General features: G+C 41.0%; 1 protein-coding gene across 4 annotated transcripts in view; it reads left to right on the top strand.

Moving 5' to 3' along the window:
* TAOK3 (TAO kinase 3) overlaps positions 1-12,907 on the top strand; it is a 187,969-nt gene extending 175,062 nt beyond the window's left edge. For all 4 annotated transcript variants that reach the window (XM_004281483.4, XM_033408667.2, XM_049698196.1 and 1 more), the window contains 4 exons: positions 1,951-2,190; positions 3,977-4,189; positions 10,345-10,527; positions 11,537-12,907. In XM_004281483.4, the coding sequence (XP_004281531.1) occupies positions 1,951-2,190; positions 3,977-4,189; positions 10,345-10,527; positions 11,537-11,698 (798 nt within the window). In that variant the 3' untranslated portion in view covers positions 11,699-12,907. The remainder of the gene's footprint in view (positions 1-1,950; positions 2,191-3,976; positions 4,190-10,344; positions 10,528-11,536) is intronic.
* Positions 12,908-15,762: the final 2,855 nt, after the last annotated feature.

The raw sequence follows: 15,762 nt of genomic DNA, 5'->3' as shown, positions 1-15,762 counted from the left end.
AAGGAAAAGAAAAACGCGAGAGAGGATTGGGGGAGATCCTCTGGAGGTTATCTTTTACTCCTTATAACAAATGAAATGGCATTTATACTTCAGATATTTCCCCACTAGAAAATAAGCCCTTGGTGGGGATGTACTTGTTCACTGCCCCATTCTTAGTGCTTAAAACAGTGCCTGACACATAGGAAGTATTCAACAAATGTTTGTTGAATGAATAAATAAATGAATGATTAACAACTTTGCTCCAGTAACAGATGCTGTGCTGTATAAAGGACTTCTCTTCAAATGGCCGGAAGGCTCAAATATGCAAGATATTCTCAACCATGCCAGTACACAAATGTTACTGATATCTCTATGAAAATGATCTTGCATTTTCTCCCATAGCAGATGCCATTGGAAAAGAGAGGCACCCTATTGTTCTGATTTAAAGTTCAGCTCAAGGGCTTTCTACTTTCCTTGCCCTTCTTAACTAGTAGTAATAACACCCTTTTCGGAAATCTTACAGCATAAAATCTTCACCTCTTTTAATATCACTTCCAACCTTGCACTTTTTAAAAAAAATTTTACACATAAAACTTATTTCCCTGTATTAATCAAGCTTCTTTTGTTTGCGTGTTACTAAAATTTATTTGAGCTGGCTTAAACCAAAACCAGGGGGTTTGCTACAGAGCTATAGGAACGTTTCATAAAACCCAGTAGCAGTCATACAGCTGGACCTACAAGGAGAGCTTAGAACCAGTCAGGAACTTGGGCATCAGTATATTCCCTGCACTTCTTTTTCGTTCTTCTTGCTCTGAAGCCCAGCTTTCTCTAATCCTCAGCCCTCATAGCAACGGGTGGCTACCACATATGTTGTTTTTATGTGCCCCTCAATTCTAGCCACATGGAGATTAACTGTCCCGGAATCCAAATTCCCAGGAGAGAAGATAGATTGATTCAGTTTGCTGTGAGCTGAGGATATACTTCAATAAATGTCTATTACAGTTCCCTGTTAAACAGAGTGTTAGCAAGTTGAGCACCGAGTGATGGCTTAGTAAATATTTTTATGTACCCAGAGCGCGCATGGTTCAGATCTTTGATATAGTGCCATTTAGGAAATATTCTTGAACTGGGGAATGAAAAAATTTCACCCAACTTCCTCCCTCTTTTTTTTTTCCTGGTTTCCTTTCTTTCCCCCTTCGACAAAAGAGAGAGAAAGACATGAGTAAAACTGGGAGGAACAGAATGATTAGATCTAGAAATGACCAAACAGACGGTAATGGAAAAGATGAAAGGGGAGAGATCTCATCTGCTTTTTCCCAGTGAGCCCTGACCTCTGAGATTCTGAAAAATAGATAGTTGGCCTACTTCTGATACATGCAAAAACAGGGTGTTTCCCAGAAAACTAGGAACACTGCAGACATTATCAGTTTAATCCAGCGATTCTCAACTCTGACTGCATATTTAGATCCAGCTAGAGAACTCTTAAAACTATTGACATCAGGGTCCCATTCCAGACAGTTATCAGAATTTCAGGTTATAGGACTTAGGCATCTTACGTTTTAAAAGCTTCCTCACATGATTTTAATGGGCAACCAGCCAGGATTGAGAACCGCTGGCCTAACTAAGGAAACACTTATTTAGACCCATGCATAACACATCACCTGATTAAGATTCACAGCAGCCCTGTGAGGTAAGAAGGGGTCAGGTAGAATAACAGTAATCCCATTTTACGGGTAGAGTAATTGTGGTGGATGTGAAGTTGCCCAACTTGAAAGTGATGGATCCACATACAGAACCTCTGTCTCCAGGGATTGTGCATCTAGTCTCATTAAGTCATGCTGCCAAACACTAACGGGCTTAATTAAGAGACAGTTAATAGTGCCATTCCTTGCCTTCCCTCACCGAGTGGTGCCTTCCCTCCAGTTTGTCTCCATTCATCTCTCTCCGTGTATCTTTTCTTCCTGAATGCAGGAACTAAATAAAAAGAGGACACAGAAGGAGATGGAGCATGCCATGCTGATCCGGCACGACGAGTCCACCCGAGAGCTCGAGTACAGGCAGCTGCACACATTACAGAAACTCCGCATGGATCTGATCCGGCTACAGCACCAGACTGAACTGGAAAACCAGCTGGAGTACAATAAGAGGCGAGAAAGGGAACTGCACAGAAAGCATGTCATGGAACTTCGGCAACAGCCAAAAAACTTAAAGGTGAGAGGAAATTTCCCGATTTATGCTCCAGGACACAGCCAGGTTGGATCAATGGTTCCTACACCTGGATGACTGTCAAGAGTCACCTGGGAAACTTCGTAAAATTACAAATTTCAGGACCCCACAGCTACTGAATCAGAATCTCCAGAGTCTGGGTATAACAGACTCCTAAAGAGATGTTGCAGGGCAATATGGTCTCTCCATTTCTTCTTTGTATCTATGCAATTTCTCTGACCCCTTCATGACCTTCCCTCTCTAAAATTATAACACATGGACTAATAGCAGTCCATGGTTCTAATCCCAGGAAATGAGGAAGTTACCTGACAGGAATGTAGCAGATAAATTGTATCAGTCATGCCAGTCAGAATTGGTTGTAGCTACCTTGAGTGCTATTCTATTGAGAAAGACTCTAAAGCCACATCCACACTTAGTAAGGGAAAGTATGATTTATTAGTGACATCTGTCCTGGGCATGGGAATTGGGAGTGATATGCCAGACATTTATTATCCCTGCACTAGAAATACGGAACTCCTTTGGCCTGCACTACCTCCAGAGAATTTTAGCTGACTGCTAGTTAACAAACTATATGGACTAAGCCATTGCTATTTGTCAAGGGAGTCACTGTCAATGTTGACAAAGATATAAGGCCAGCTTCAACCGCACTGGCCTTCTTCCTCTCTAGCCAGATTCTAACCTGTCTAATTAGTGATCCTTGTCATCAAAACCCCTCCATGAAAAAAAAAAAAAAAAACCCTCCATGTGTTCATGAAATGTACATGTGACTATCAGGCAACCTGATGGAATGCCTTCTGGGCTTATAATAGTAAACCCCACCTCATCCTTGCCAAAATGCATATTTGAGGGCTTCCCTGGTGGCGCAGTGGTTGAGAGTCCGCCTGCCGATGCAGGGGACACGGGTTCGTGTCCCGGTCCGGGAAGATCCCACATGCCGCGGAGCAGCTGGACCCGTGAGCCATGGCCGCTGAGCCTGCGCGTCCGGAGCCTGTGCTCTGCAACGGGAGAGGCTAAAACAGTGAGAGGCCCGTGTGACGCAAAAAAAAAAAAAATGCATATTTGATATTGCTACATGCAAGTAGTGGAAATGGGTTATGATATAAAGTATAATCCAATGTTGCCCTTTATTGATTTTTCAAGGAAACACAGAGCAGTGAGAGATGGCTCATACATTGCCATCCCCTTTCTTACTTGGAAGTGGAGGAAAACAGTTAAAGGGGGAGGGGGAGGGGCAACAAACAATAGAAGACACTGAAGATTTTGTCTAGGAAACCACTGAAATAATGAGCAATCTTTTAACAAACTAAGCTTCATAGTATTCCAGAGTCTTCTTAGAGTTGTGATCTTGTAACAATTCATTTTTAAAAATCTATTTGTAAATTCAAAACTACTTCTGTTCATTTGATATAAAACCAAAGTATTTTAGGGAGGGTGGGAGGGAGGGAGACGCAAGAGGGAAGAGATATGGGAATACATGTATATGTATAACTGATTCACTTTGTTACAAAGCAGAAAGTAACACACCATTGTAAAGCAATTATACTCCAATAAAGATGTTAAAATAAACAAACAAACAAACAAAACCCAAAGTATTGGTAGAGTTAACACCTGTCTGTGACACATGTATTATTTTCATTATTACTGACTAGTAACGTGGGTCACTGCACCAAAAGACAGTTGGCCTCAGCACCTATATTGTATCATGAGAATGGAAGGCTTTCTGTATTTACTAATGTGTCTTTATTTTCCTTTTGTCACTTTTTCTATACAGGCCATGGAAATGCAAATTAAAAAACAGTTTCAGGACACTTGCAAAGTACAGACCAAACAGTATAAAGCACTCAAGAATCACCAGTTGGAAGTTACTCCAAAGAATGAGCACAAAACAATCTTAAAGACACTGAAAGATGAGCAGACGAGAAAACTTGCCATTTTGGCAGAGCAGTATGAACAGAGTATAAATGAAATGATGGCCTCTCAAGCGGTAAGTGGTTAGGTTCGGTGCCACAGCTTCAAGAGCTTTGGGAATCAAGAAAATTCAAGATCCAGCCTTTTGGTCCCAAGATGATTCTTGCGCACATTTAGGATATTGGTGTTTTTCTGCCCAAAGAACTGAAGGAAATGACGACGCTGAATAAAGCCAAGCCAGAGCGGATACTTGCTGGAGTGTGTCTTATAAGATGGAACTTGAGGAATACATGCTAAATCAGACCTGTGGCACATAGGGACTTTGAGGGCAAGATGTGATAGATATTGCATGTAATATCATACTCTCATTCATCAAAGATCGCACAACTAATGTCAGGCGCAAATGAATAGACACACAGACACATTCATTAGGTAAACCTTTACTAAACATCTGTGCTCAGCCCTCTGCTGGGCTCAGAGATAGAGTGATGAGCTAGAGAGACGGCAGTGGTCCCTTTCCTCACACTTCTGTCAGTTAAGTAAGGAGGTCAGATAATTAAGCAATAAAAATAAAACATAAAAGTGCTTTGAAGTGGTAGGTGACAGAGGCTATGGGAGGATGAGTAGGAACAACTAGTCTGGTCTAGGGAATGCATCCCTGCAAGAGCCAAGAAGCATGAGGAATTTATTGAAGCAAACAGGTTCCATGGAAAAGGGCCTACACACTTTTCCAAAAGATGGATAGTGTACATTTGGGGACTGAAAGAACTTTGATATGAGCCCAAAGTTCAAGGAGGAGGATTGTGGGAGCCCAAAATGGAGACGTCATAAAGGTCTTGGCAGCCAGGGATGGGAGCTTGCCTGGTAATTCAGTGAAGATTTCACAAGGAGATGAATCTTAAAGGGTAATAGTTGATCAGACAAGCAGAAATGGAAAAGTTATTCCTGGCAGATGATACAGTATATATGAAGACTCAAAGGCCTAAAAGAGGATGGCACGTTTGAGAAACAACGAGTAGTTGATATGGCAGGAGTATAACGGGCAGCTGGTGGATAGTCAGGGGTCAGAGCCTCAAAGCTGGGAGTGTGGACATTATTCTATCAGCAATAGAGAGCTGCTAAAGCCTGTTTTAAGAAGGAAAGTGACAGGATCAGATGTGTGCTATAGAAAGATACTGGCAGTAATGTGGCAAATATAGGTAAGGAGACCTGTTAGGAAGCTATTATAATAGTCCAGGAAAAAAAAAAAAATGAAGGCATGAACTAAGAGAGAACATGCTAATGGAAGTGGTGAGAAGGGAGAGAAGGATTTGATAAATATTTAGGAGTAGAATAGATAGAACTTAGGGACCAATTTGAGAGGTAGGTTTGATAACAGTGGAAAAGGTCATGATTTTACCAAGATAGAAAAATGGAAGGAGGGGTGAGTTTGGATGGATGTCTAGAAGATACTTGACTCATTATCTGAGCTCTGTGGGTATCTAGGTAGAGAGGTACAGAGATGGAAATCTGTAGTTCAACAAGGTGTCAGGATTAACATCAAAAAGTTAGTCATTGTTATATGGGGGCAGTTGTAGCTATTCGGAATATCTGAGATCTCCTACGGATAGGAGATAGTATTAAAGAGGAAGAGGACTCAGGACAGAGTTGTGGGCATCAACATTTGAGGGCTGAGTAGAAGGTGGACCAAAGAAGATGAATAGCCAGGGGTCAGAGCCTCAAAAGAGAGTATGTCACAGAAGCCAGAACAAAACTTTCTAGTTGATGATTTCACATGTTGCAGAGAAACCATTGGGGCCCAGCAGTGGCTTTGTCCATTGTCACAGACCGTGGAGTGGTGGAAATGGAAGACATTCTAAGTAGATTGAAAACGTGATTATAAAGTGAGACAGAAACTGTAAGTGAGACTGCTTTCCCCAGATTCTTGTCAGTGAAAAAAAGGAGAAAGAGAGCTATAGCTAGAGGAAGAGACAGTTAAAAGAGGTCTTCGATTAATTGGGAAAGGCTTAAACATGCCCTTAGCTGAGGATCAGAGCCAGTGTATTTCATTCATTCATTCATTTATCCAATAAGTATTTATTGAGTGCCTCTACTGTGCCCCAGGCACCCAGGAATACTGTGGTGAATAAGACAGTCATCGATCATGTCTTCATGGAATCTATAGAAGAGTGGAGGAAACAGACGTTGGAGAAGTCTATGTGTAACAGCAGAGCAAGGGCAGTGTGCCCACTGAGTGTAAACCAAGAGAGCTAGGCTGGTCTGGAGAGTCAGGAAAGGCCTCTCAGACACAATGATTATTTAAGCTGCAGTGTAGGGAGCACATTCTAGGCAAAAGGAACTACATTTGTAAAGATGGGAAAGACCATTGCACTTTTAAAGAACTCAAGTCCATTGTGTTTGGAATATAGAGAATGAGGAGGAAACTAACATGAGAATAAGATGAGAGGGGTAAACGGGGACAAGATCATACAGGGGCTTGTAAGCCTTCTTAAGAATTTTGATCTTTATCCTAAAGACAGTGAGAAGCCATTGAAGAGTATTAAGGAGGAGACTGACATCAAATTTGCATTTTTGAATGATCACTCTGGAGACACGTGGAGAATGGCCTGGGAGATGACAAGCGTGGGTGTAAGGCGATCATTTATAAGGTTGCTGCCTTTACCTGGGTGTGAGGGAGTGGTGGCCAGTCTCGAGAGGGGACAGTCAGGATGAAGCAGAAAGTGACTCAGTTTGAGAGCTAGGCAGGAGGTGGAACTAGGAGCATTTAGTAACAGACTGAATGGGAGAATGAGATGGTGAGGATGACTCCCAGTCTCTAGTTTGAGCAAAATGGTAGATGGTGCCATTTATCTATATGGTAAAAAAGGAATTGGAGATTGGGAAAGTGGGAAGGGAAATATGATTAGTTAATATTAATCATGTTGAGCTTGAGGCTGGGAAATATCCAGATGCAGATACCTCGTGTAGAGTGGATAAGCTAGCCTGGACCTCAGAAGAGAAGTCTGAAATAGAGGTGTAGATGTGGGAGTCATTTGCAGCCTTTGGAATAGATGAGATTCCTTAGGAAGGGCAGTTAGAGGGAGAAGAGCGCCCATGACAAAGTCCTGAGGAACACCCACGTGTAATGGCCCAATAAGGTAGGGAGTAGCTGGAAAGGAGGGGAGGGAGGGAAAAACCGAAAGGGTGTGGTGTCTCAGAAAACTAGAGAGTTCTGGAAGGAAGGGGCAGTCCACAATATCAGATGTCGCTGGGAGGGCAGGCAAGATAAGGACCCCTCCAGGGTGGTCATCAGTGACCCTCCTGTGAGCAATAGAAGGGGAGGTGTAGGAACAGAATGAGGAGTGCAGACAGGGGTTAAAGGTAAGGAGAAGGGGAGAGAGTTGGTAGGGACATAAAGGTTGATGGGATTTTGGTTTTGTTCATGTTTGTATTCTCAGCATCTGCTACAATGCCCGGCATACAACAGGTGCTCAATGAATGTTTGTTATATAAGATGCGAGAGAACAAGATCAGGAGTATAGGTTCATGATTGCTCTTGAATAAAAGGAAAGAAATAACCCTTCCTTCTGAGGCAGGGAGGAGATAAAAGTACAGATGATAATTACGGCAGTCCTTTACTGCCCGCTTACCACGTGCCAGGCACTGTTGAATTTTATAAGTGTTATTTCATTTTTGTGAAACCCCTTTGACCTTTGAAGTGCTTTTTTTTTTTTTTTTTTCGCGGTATGCGGGCCTCTCACTGTTGTGGACTCTCCCGTTGCGGAGCACAGGCTCCGGACGCACAGGCTCAGCGACCATGGCTCACAGGCCCAGCCACTCCGCGGCATATGGGATCTTCCCGGACCGGGGCATGAACCCGTGTCCCCTGCATCGGCAGGCGGACTCTCAACCACTGCGCCACCAGGGAAGCCCTGAAGTAGTTACTTTTTTAACCCTAATTTACGTGTGAGGAAACTGAGGTTTATTGAAGTCAAGTCACTTGCTTAGGGCAAGGGTTGGCAAACTTTTTCTGTAAAGGGGCAGGTGGCAAATATTTTAGGCTTTGTGGACCAACAGAGTCTGTCACAACTACTCAACTCAGCTATTGTAGTACAAAAGCAGTCATAGATAATATATAAATGAATGAGCGTGTCTGTGTTCCATCCAGGAAAACTTCATTTACAAAAATAGGCAGCAAGCCAGATTTGACTCTTGGTCCATGGTGTACCAACTCTTGACTTAGAGGGTCACTTAGTGGTACGTAGCTAGTGGTGGACCTACGATTTGAACCCTGTTTGGGGAGACCCTGTAAGCCTATATGCCTGGCCACTACTACATTATGCTGCTTCTGTCACATCCTTTTCTTGAGTTTAGTCCAATAGAGGGAACAGACATGATATTTACCTATACTTTTATAAAACTTTTTAATGGATTTGGTATGTGCAACTTTTGGGGGTGATGAATACCAAATACTGGAATATCCCCTGATTTCTAGACTGGCACTTCTTTAGAGTCAGAGCTGGTACAGAATAACACAGTTACTGACATTAATAATAGAATGCCAGAAATAAGAGAAGATGGGGGTGTTTTCAGTGGTCTAAATTGCCTGTAGAATGAGCCTCTCACCCACTTGGCCAGGGCTCATAACAATTAACCAAGCCAAGTAGAAAAGAATAGACTTTCATTCCCTTTATTGGTAAGAAACCTCCCATATCAAGAGGGAATCGATAGCAATCTCCTTGGGAGCCAGTAATCCCTTTGGCATTTATCTGTGAAGCTGTTGCTGCTGCAGACTGGCTGTTCATTATGTCTAGTGTCTCTTCTCCCTTCACCTCTCATTGGGAAATGAGAAGAGCAGCATCCTCTCTAGTGGATTTTAGTGAAAGCTGGTTAGGGTTAATTATTAGAAAGTACCTTGGAAATATGATTCCATTATTTATTTTGTGTTCATTTGACATAGTATATTTCTCCAAAGCACTAAAGAAGACACTATGCAAATAGCTTTCTAAAACTATTCGAATAACATTTCAAAAAGTCATAACTATCGAGATATTAAGAAATGTTATTGTCACAAATTGTACAGAAGAGGGAAGGCAGCCTAAGGTGGAGAATAGGTATCTTGGCAAAGTGGTCTCAATGGAAACATGCAGATATACTCAGGGTAGACAGACTAATTCAAGGGTTCTAATCTCATAGTTCCCAGCTGAACTGAGGGCCTGCTAAATCTAGACCAAACCAAGTCTGGTGGGACAGGAGGGTCTTCATCCCTGAACACAGTCCTGCTAATGGCCCTAAATCTTCAACTGTGCTCATTGAAAGGCTGGCATTTCTGTTGGCTGGCTTGGTCCATTCCCCACACAGGATCAGTATCCTGGTGTGTAATACAAAGTACAGGTGCTACAGGGAGCAAGGGAAAAACTTTATCTGGATTTCACTGCTTCAAACCAGAATACACCCCGTAAGATTATCAAGGCTACCTTCTGTGGGGAGGAAATTTTGAACCACTTGAGTTTTAGATGGCTGGCCATAAGGATAAAGTAAAGCCAGTGTTATAGGGACCAACTTTACTTGCTAGGAGCATAATGGTACTGTGGTATTCCTCAAATGTTATGGAGATTGGACTCATTTTTTTTAGCGCTAAGGATATCTAAATGTATAATGATTTGGGGGTTAAAGATATGTAAATATGGAAATGGTTAGTCAAAATAATGATAACACCGGCTATTTACTGACCCTTTGGTATACATCAAGAACTATGCCTGGGATTTTATATGAATTCTTTCATTTAATTCTCATACCAGTCTTAGACAATAGGAACTATTATTGTTATTTTCTTGAGATGAAGAAAATGAGACTTGGAGATGTTAATTAACTTGCCGAGGTAACACACCTAAGTGAATGGTGGGGCTGGAATTCCAGCTCAGGAGTCTGCCTCCAAAGCCCACAGGCTTAATTGCTGGAGTGTGGAGCCTTCCTGACTCCTGCTAGTGTGGTTTTAAGAAAACCAGGTTTCCTTAAGAATGTTTTTGTTTTCTTAAGAAAGAATGTTTTAAGAAAAGCAAGTGTTTTTAGATCTTTGTAGCCCATTGGGCAGAATGTACTATTTTTGATTCCTAACTCTGAAAGTACCCCCCACCGGGCATCTGTTTTTCTGAGAGACCTGTTTCAGCCCAAACAAGGGAGCATCTTCCAGTAGTCACCAAGTTCTGTAAGCTAGGAGCGAATCACAGTGTATGTCTTCTGTACCCGCAGTTACGGCTAGATGAGGCTCAAGAAGCAGAATGCCAGGCCTTGAGGCTACAGCTCCAGCAAGAAATGGAGCTGCTCAATGCCTACCAGAGCAAAATCAAGATGCAGACAGAGGCACAGCATGAACGTGAGCTCCAGAAGCTAGAGCAGAGGGTGTCTCTGCGCAGAGCACATCTTGAGCAGAAGGTATGAGCGTGTTGTCAAGGGTCCTGTACCGCTGGGTAGAGGACGGGCGTGGCTCTGCCTGTGTACCGGGCGATTTAACAAAGGCGCTGTTCCCCTCATACCTGCTTTGATACTCCTGCCTGAGAAGTAGGCATAGTCCCCATTCCACAGACAGGACACTGAGGCTCAAAAGGCTTAATTAAGTTACTTGCATAAATCTGATCCCACAGCCTAAGTTCTCTCTATTATATTACTCTGCTCGGAAACCTTCCACCTTCACACTGAGGACTGACACGGGTTACTGGGTAGTTGATTTGACGTATGAAAGGTACTGTGAGTTGATAGCGTGGCCCCTAAATGTCGTGAGGCCAAATACAGATTTGGTTTTTATTCTCAGCTATTTCTAAACCAAAAGAAATCACCAGCACGGCTCTTTAAAAAAAATTAAAATGAAGAGAGGCTGATATTGCCATACATAATAAATGTTATCAGAATTGAAATATTCATTGCTTTAGATATTGCTGAGGAATATGAAGTAGAAAAGATATCATAAAGCATCTCAGAGCTGTTAAGCATGTATTTGCTTAACCAGTTATTCGTGCTTTCTTCTGGTAGTTCCCAGAGATCAACGTGAGAGACTATTTTCCTGCTCTAGAACTAAATTGCTAATGACCCAGGGGGCTTTGGGCTCTCTCTGGGAAAGCAGCACAACTTAATTGTGCTTGAGTGTCTTTTAGCTTCTCCCGAGCCATCTCCTGCTGAGACAGGACAGTGACCTAGATCGGCCCAGCTGCTTGGCTTGCTAGAATGGCAGTGCTGGCCCCAGGTGGCCCCAAACATTTTTATTCTTGTGAGAAAGTTTTAAATGTGATGGATTAGACACACAACATTTATCACAGGACTCTCCCAGCCTGCCCCAGACTAGTTTACTCTTAGTTCCTGCGTATGTCATCTGTGTGCATGTTATGTGTATATATATGCCTGTTGGGAACTCCTTTCCATTAAGAACTGTTCATTGTGCTTATTTCAGATTGAAGAAGAGCTGGCTGCCCTTCAGAAGGAACGCAGCGAGAGAATAAAGTACCTATTGGAAAGGCAAGAGCGAGAGATTGAAACTTTTGACATGGAGAGCCTCAGAATGGGATTTGGGAATTTGGTTACATTAGATTTTCCTAAGGAGGACTATAGATGAGATTAAATTTTTTTGCCATTTACAAAAAAAAAGAAAGAAAGAAAACAAAAAAATTCAGACCCTGCAAAACCACATTCCCCATTTTAACGGGCGTTGCTCTCACTCTCTCTCTCTCTCTTACTCTTACTGACATCGTGTCGGACTAGTGCCTGTTTATTCTTACTCCATCAGGGGCCCCCTTCCTCCCCCCTCCCGTGTCAATTTTCAGTGCTGGCTGAAATCTGGCCATCTCTTCTATTCATAGTACACGTCACAGTATCGATGTGATTCAAAATGTTTCAGTGAAAACTTTGGAGACAGTTTTAACAAAACCAATAAACCAACAACAACAAAAAAGTGGATGTATATTGCTTTAAGGCAATCACTCATTACCACCAATCTGTGAAAGTAAAGCAAAAAAAAAAAATAATAATAATAAATGCCAAGGGGGAGAGAGACACAATATCCGCAGCCTTACACCTTAACTAGCTGCTGCATTATTTTATTTTATTTTATTTTTTTGGTATTTATTCATCAGGAATTAAAAAAAAACAAAGTTTTATTAAAGATTGAAAATTTGATACATTTTACAGAAACTAATTGTGATGTACATATCAGTGGTGACATATTAATACTTTTTTGGGGAATGGGGGGGTGGGTGGGGTGAAGAGATCTTGTGATTTTTAAGAACCTGCTGGCAAGAGTTTAACTTGTCTTGAGCATATTCTGATTGTATCATAATCATTTTCTGCTGTTGCAGAGGATGTGAATACACTTAAGGAGCTCACAGAATCCCAGTAGCACAAATTGGGCTTTGGCAAATCGTGTATTTTGTGTATAGAAGGAATTTAAGGAGAGGTATTACTTATTTTCATATTGTATTTTAACTGTTTCTCTGATCAAATTTTTTTACTCCCTCCTCCCAGTCCTCCCCACCTCCCTCCTTTTCCAATTCAGTATTTGGAGTTCAACACTGTCTCTCAATCAGATCATCTTGATCTTTTTTCTTTATTTCCCTGCCCCTCCCTAAGTCCCATATCTTGGTCATAAATATTGCATTATTCACACTTTCAAACTGTGTATTTTCTTACAATAAAAAATGATGAAAAAAAAAAGGCTTTACTTCTTTTGCATGCACTTTAAAAAACAAAACATTTTTCAGGTTCCAAGGAAGAGCATGATAACTGTCAGAGCTTTTAATTATATTTGTAAATAAAAGTGTTCATCACATTGCCTTGCTGTGTTATTGTAGCAGGAAGTTTCCCTTCTAGGTTCATCAGCTCCTAATGCAGAGGGAGAGCTGCCCTCCAGAAGCTGTTCTCCATGGCCCCTCAAGAAGAACCATTCAAGATTTTCAGGTAAAGCTGCATCTTCCAAGTTCTTCTGCAGGGCTGAAGATGGGGTTGCACTGTCTGAAGTGGTCAACTGCACCTTTTTACACTTAAGAATAGAAGGTGGCACATGGGAGCAAGTGCACACACACACGTGCACACACGTGCACACACACACATGCACCCACAATGTGCCAGTCCTAGGACCATGTATTGCTGAGAGAAGTGAGGCACCTTAAAGAAAAGCAGGCTATGAAGAAGACATTATAACCAAATATTTGAAATGATCCTACTGTAATAGTAGATTCCCCCACCCCTCATAGTCAGGTTTTATTAGAATAAATTTATGTACATGACAATGAGGTAGTAAAATCTGTAACTTCTAGGAAACGGTTTTGGGGTCAAGACAATCTCAGTAAGATCTCATTCTCTTAGGGTTCTGAGTCCTAGTCATTGAAAATTGATCTCTAGCATGATGACTTGAAGATCACAGTTGAATTCTACAGGATATTCAGTCATCACAGACAAATGTGAGGAGTCATGTTCACTGTGATAGACTAACCCAGAGAGGTGTACTCCAGAACTCACAAAATGATTATTAACATGGGCTAACCCCAACCGTAAAGGCTTTAATAGTGAACACCCAGTTTTCTGAGCAGCTTAGGTCGTTAAAGTTTCCATATTAGGTACATCAGAAAGTAATATTGGAAAGGGCTGGAAAGGACTCATAATTATCCATGAAAAATAGATAACCTTTATTGCATTATGCTTACCATGTGATAGAACTCTACACTAAGCATTTTGTAGATGAGGAAATAAGCTCAGACCAGGGTAAATGGAGCGGAGTCTGAATCGAGACCTGTCCAATTTCTGAACCCACACACCTAAGAATAGTCACACTGCCACTCAAAAGGACATTAAATCATCAGTAAGAAAAACTTCTTGTAGTTTATTTCATCCACTTCTGTCTAGTGAAAACTGTCTAGCTAGCTTGTGTAAAGGCCTTATGTTTGTGAGATTATAGGTGCTGATCTTTATAAAAGTTCCCTCTCCACAAGTTTGTCAGTGATGTGTCCAAGGTAGAGTTATCAGAAGGAATGTGGGTTTGTGCTCCTGACACCTGGTACAGACTAAGTCTTCCAACTCCTCCTAGTACCTGAGGCAGTGAGAATAGACAGGAACCAGAATAGTAGCAAGAGAACAGGTATAAAAGAAGTACTGGGACGGGAGCAGAGAGCCATTGTCTGGTATTATTCCAGCATATACAAAACTCCCCTGAGTTAAAAGAATTGTTATAGGTTTGTCATAAATATTATAATGGCTGCTTACCTTTTATTTGCAACTATTCATTCAATGAATATTTACTGCGTACTTTATATGTCAGGTACAATGCCAGATGCTTAAGCTCTGTCAGTGTATCTCAAACAGGTAAAGATCCTCACCCTAATGGAGCTTACATTAGAGGTAGGAGGAAAATGGTAACACATAATAATTATAATTTTAAATGATCTTACATGGTAATAAGTGCTATAGATAAAGGAAAAAGGAAAGAGTAAGGGGGGTCAGAAGTGCGAGGAGCGGCATACATTCAGCTAATTCATTCAGGAAATATTTATTGAGCATCTACTGTGTCTGGGGATGTAGTAGTAAGTAAGATGGATAGGGTCACTACTCTGCTGAAACTCATGGTTTAAATCTCCACTGAAAGAAGTAAATAAGCAGTGGACTAATTTAATCAACAGTGGGCAAAGACAAGCCATTACAATGCAAATGCTGGGTGCGACCAGGAGTTTAAAGGAACTGAAACAATTACAGTCATAGGGAATATCAGAGAATACTTACCAGTGATGTCTAATTAACAGCAAAAATTTACTTACTGAATTTACCACTGACTGTAAATATTTGATTAAATATTGAAAAAAGTATTCCTGGGCAACTGGAAACGTGCCCATGTAAGAATTCGGTATACCTCTCTGATTTTAATTTAGCAATAAATTTTGCCATAGAAATGATAAAACATAAAAAAAATGTTTTGTTGTTCTAGTTTGGCATAGCTGTGTGCTTTTCCTGCTGATTACAACTAAAAAGTAGACAAAAATGCAAAAGCGACTATCTGAGGATACTGAGAAATAAAAGCAGGTGGATTGTGGAGAAGCAACCTAGACAGAGGAATGAAGGCAAAATAAAACCATTCTCAGATGAAGAAAAATTAAGAGAATTCATTGCCACCAGACCTAATGTACAAGAAATGCTAAAGGAAGTTCCTCATACTGAAGGGAAATGATACTTGAAGGAAACTTGGATCTCTGGGAATGAAGGAAGAGCAACAAATGGTAAATATCTAGATAAATATTAAAAAGTTTTCCCTCTTATAGTCTTTAAAATACATTGAAATATATACATATATATATACTTTGTTGAAAGCAATAAATATTGTCTGGGGAAGGTTTCACTGTATGTAAATACAATCCATATGACAATTATAACTTAAAGGTTGGGAATTAAAGGACCCATATGGTTGCCATGCTTCTGCATTTTACATGAAATGATATAATTCTTATTTTAAGCAGACCATGAAAAATTAGTTATGTATATTTTTAACTCCTAGAACAACTTGCCAAAAAGAAAATGCAAAGAAGTAATAGCCAAAAATCTAGGTCATGAATTAAAATATTCAAATAATCCAAAAGAAGGCAGTAAAGGGAGAACAGAGATACAAAGAAAAAGAGGGACAAACAGAAAACAAAATGGTAG

This window comes from Orcinus orca, chromosome 15, assembly GCF_937001465.1.
Source record: "Orcinus orca chromosome 15, mOrcOrc1.1, whole genome shotgun sequence".
NCBI lineage: Eukaryota > Metazoa > Chordata > Mammalia > Artiodactyla > Delphinidae > Orcinus > Orcinus orca.
This window is presented reverse-complemented; position numbering and strand designations above follow the sequence as displayed.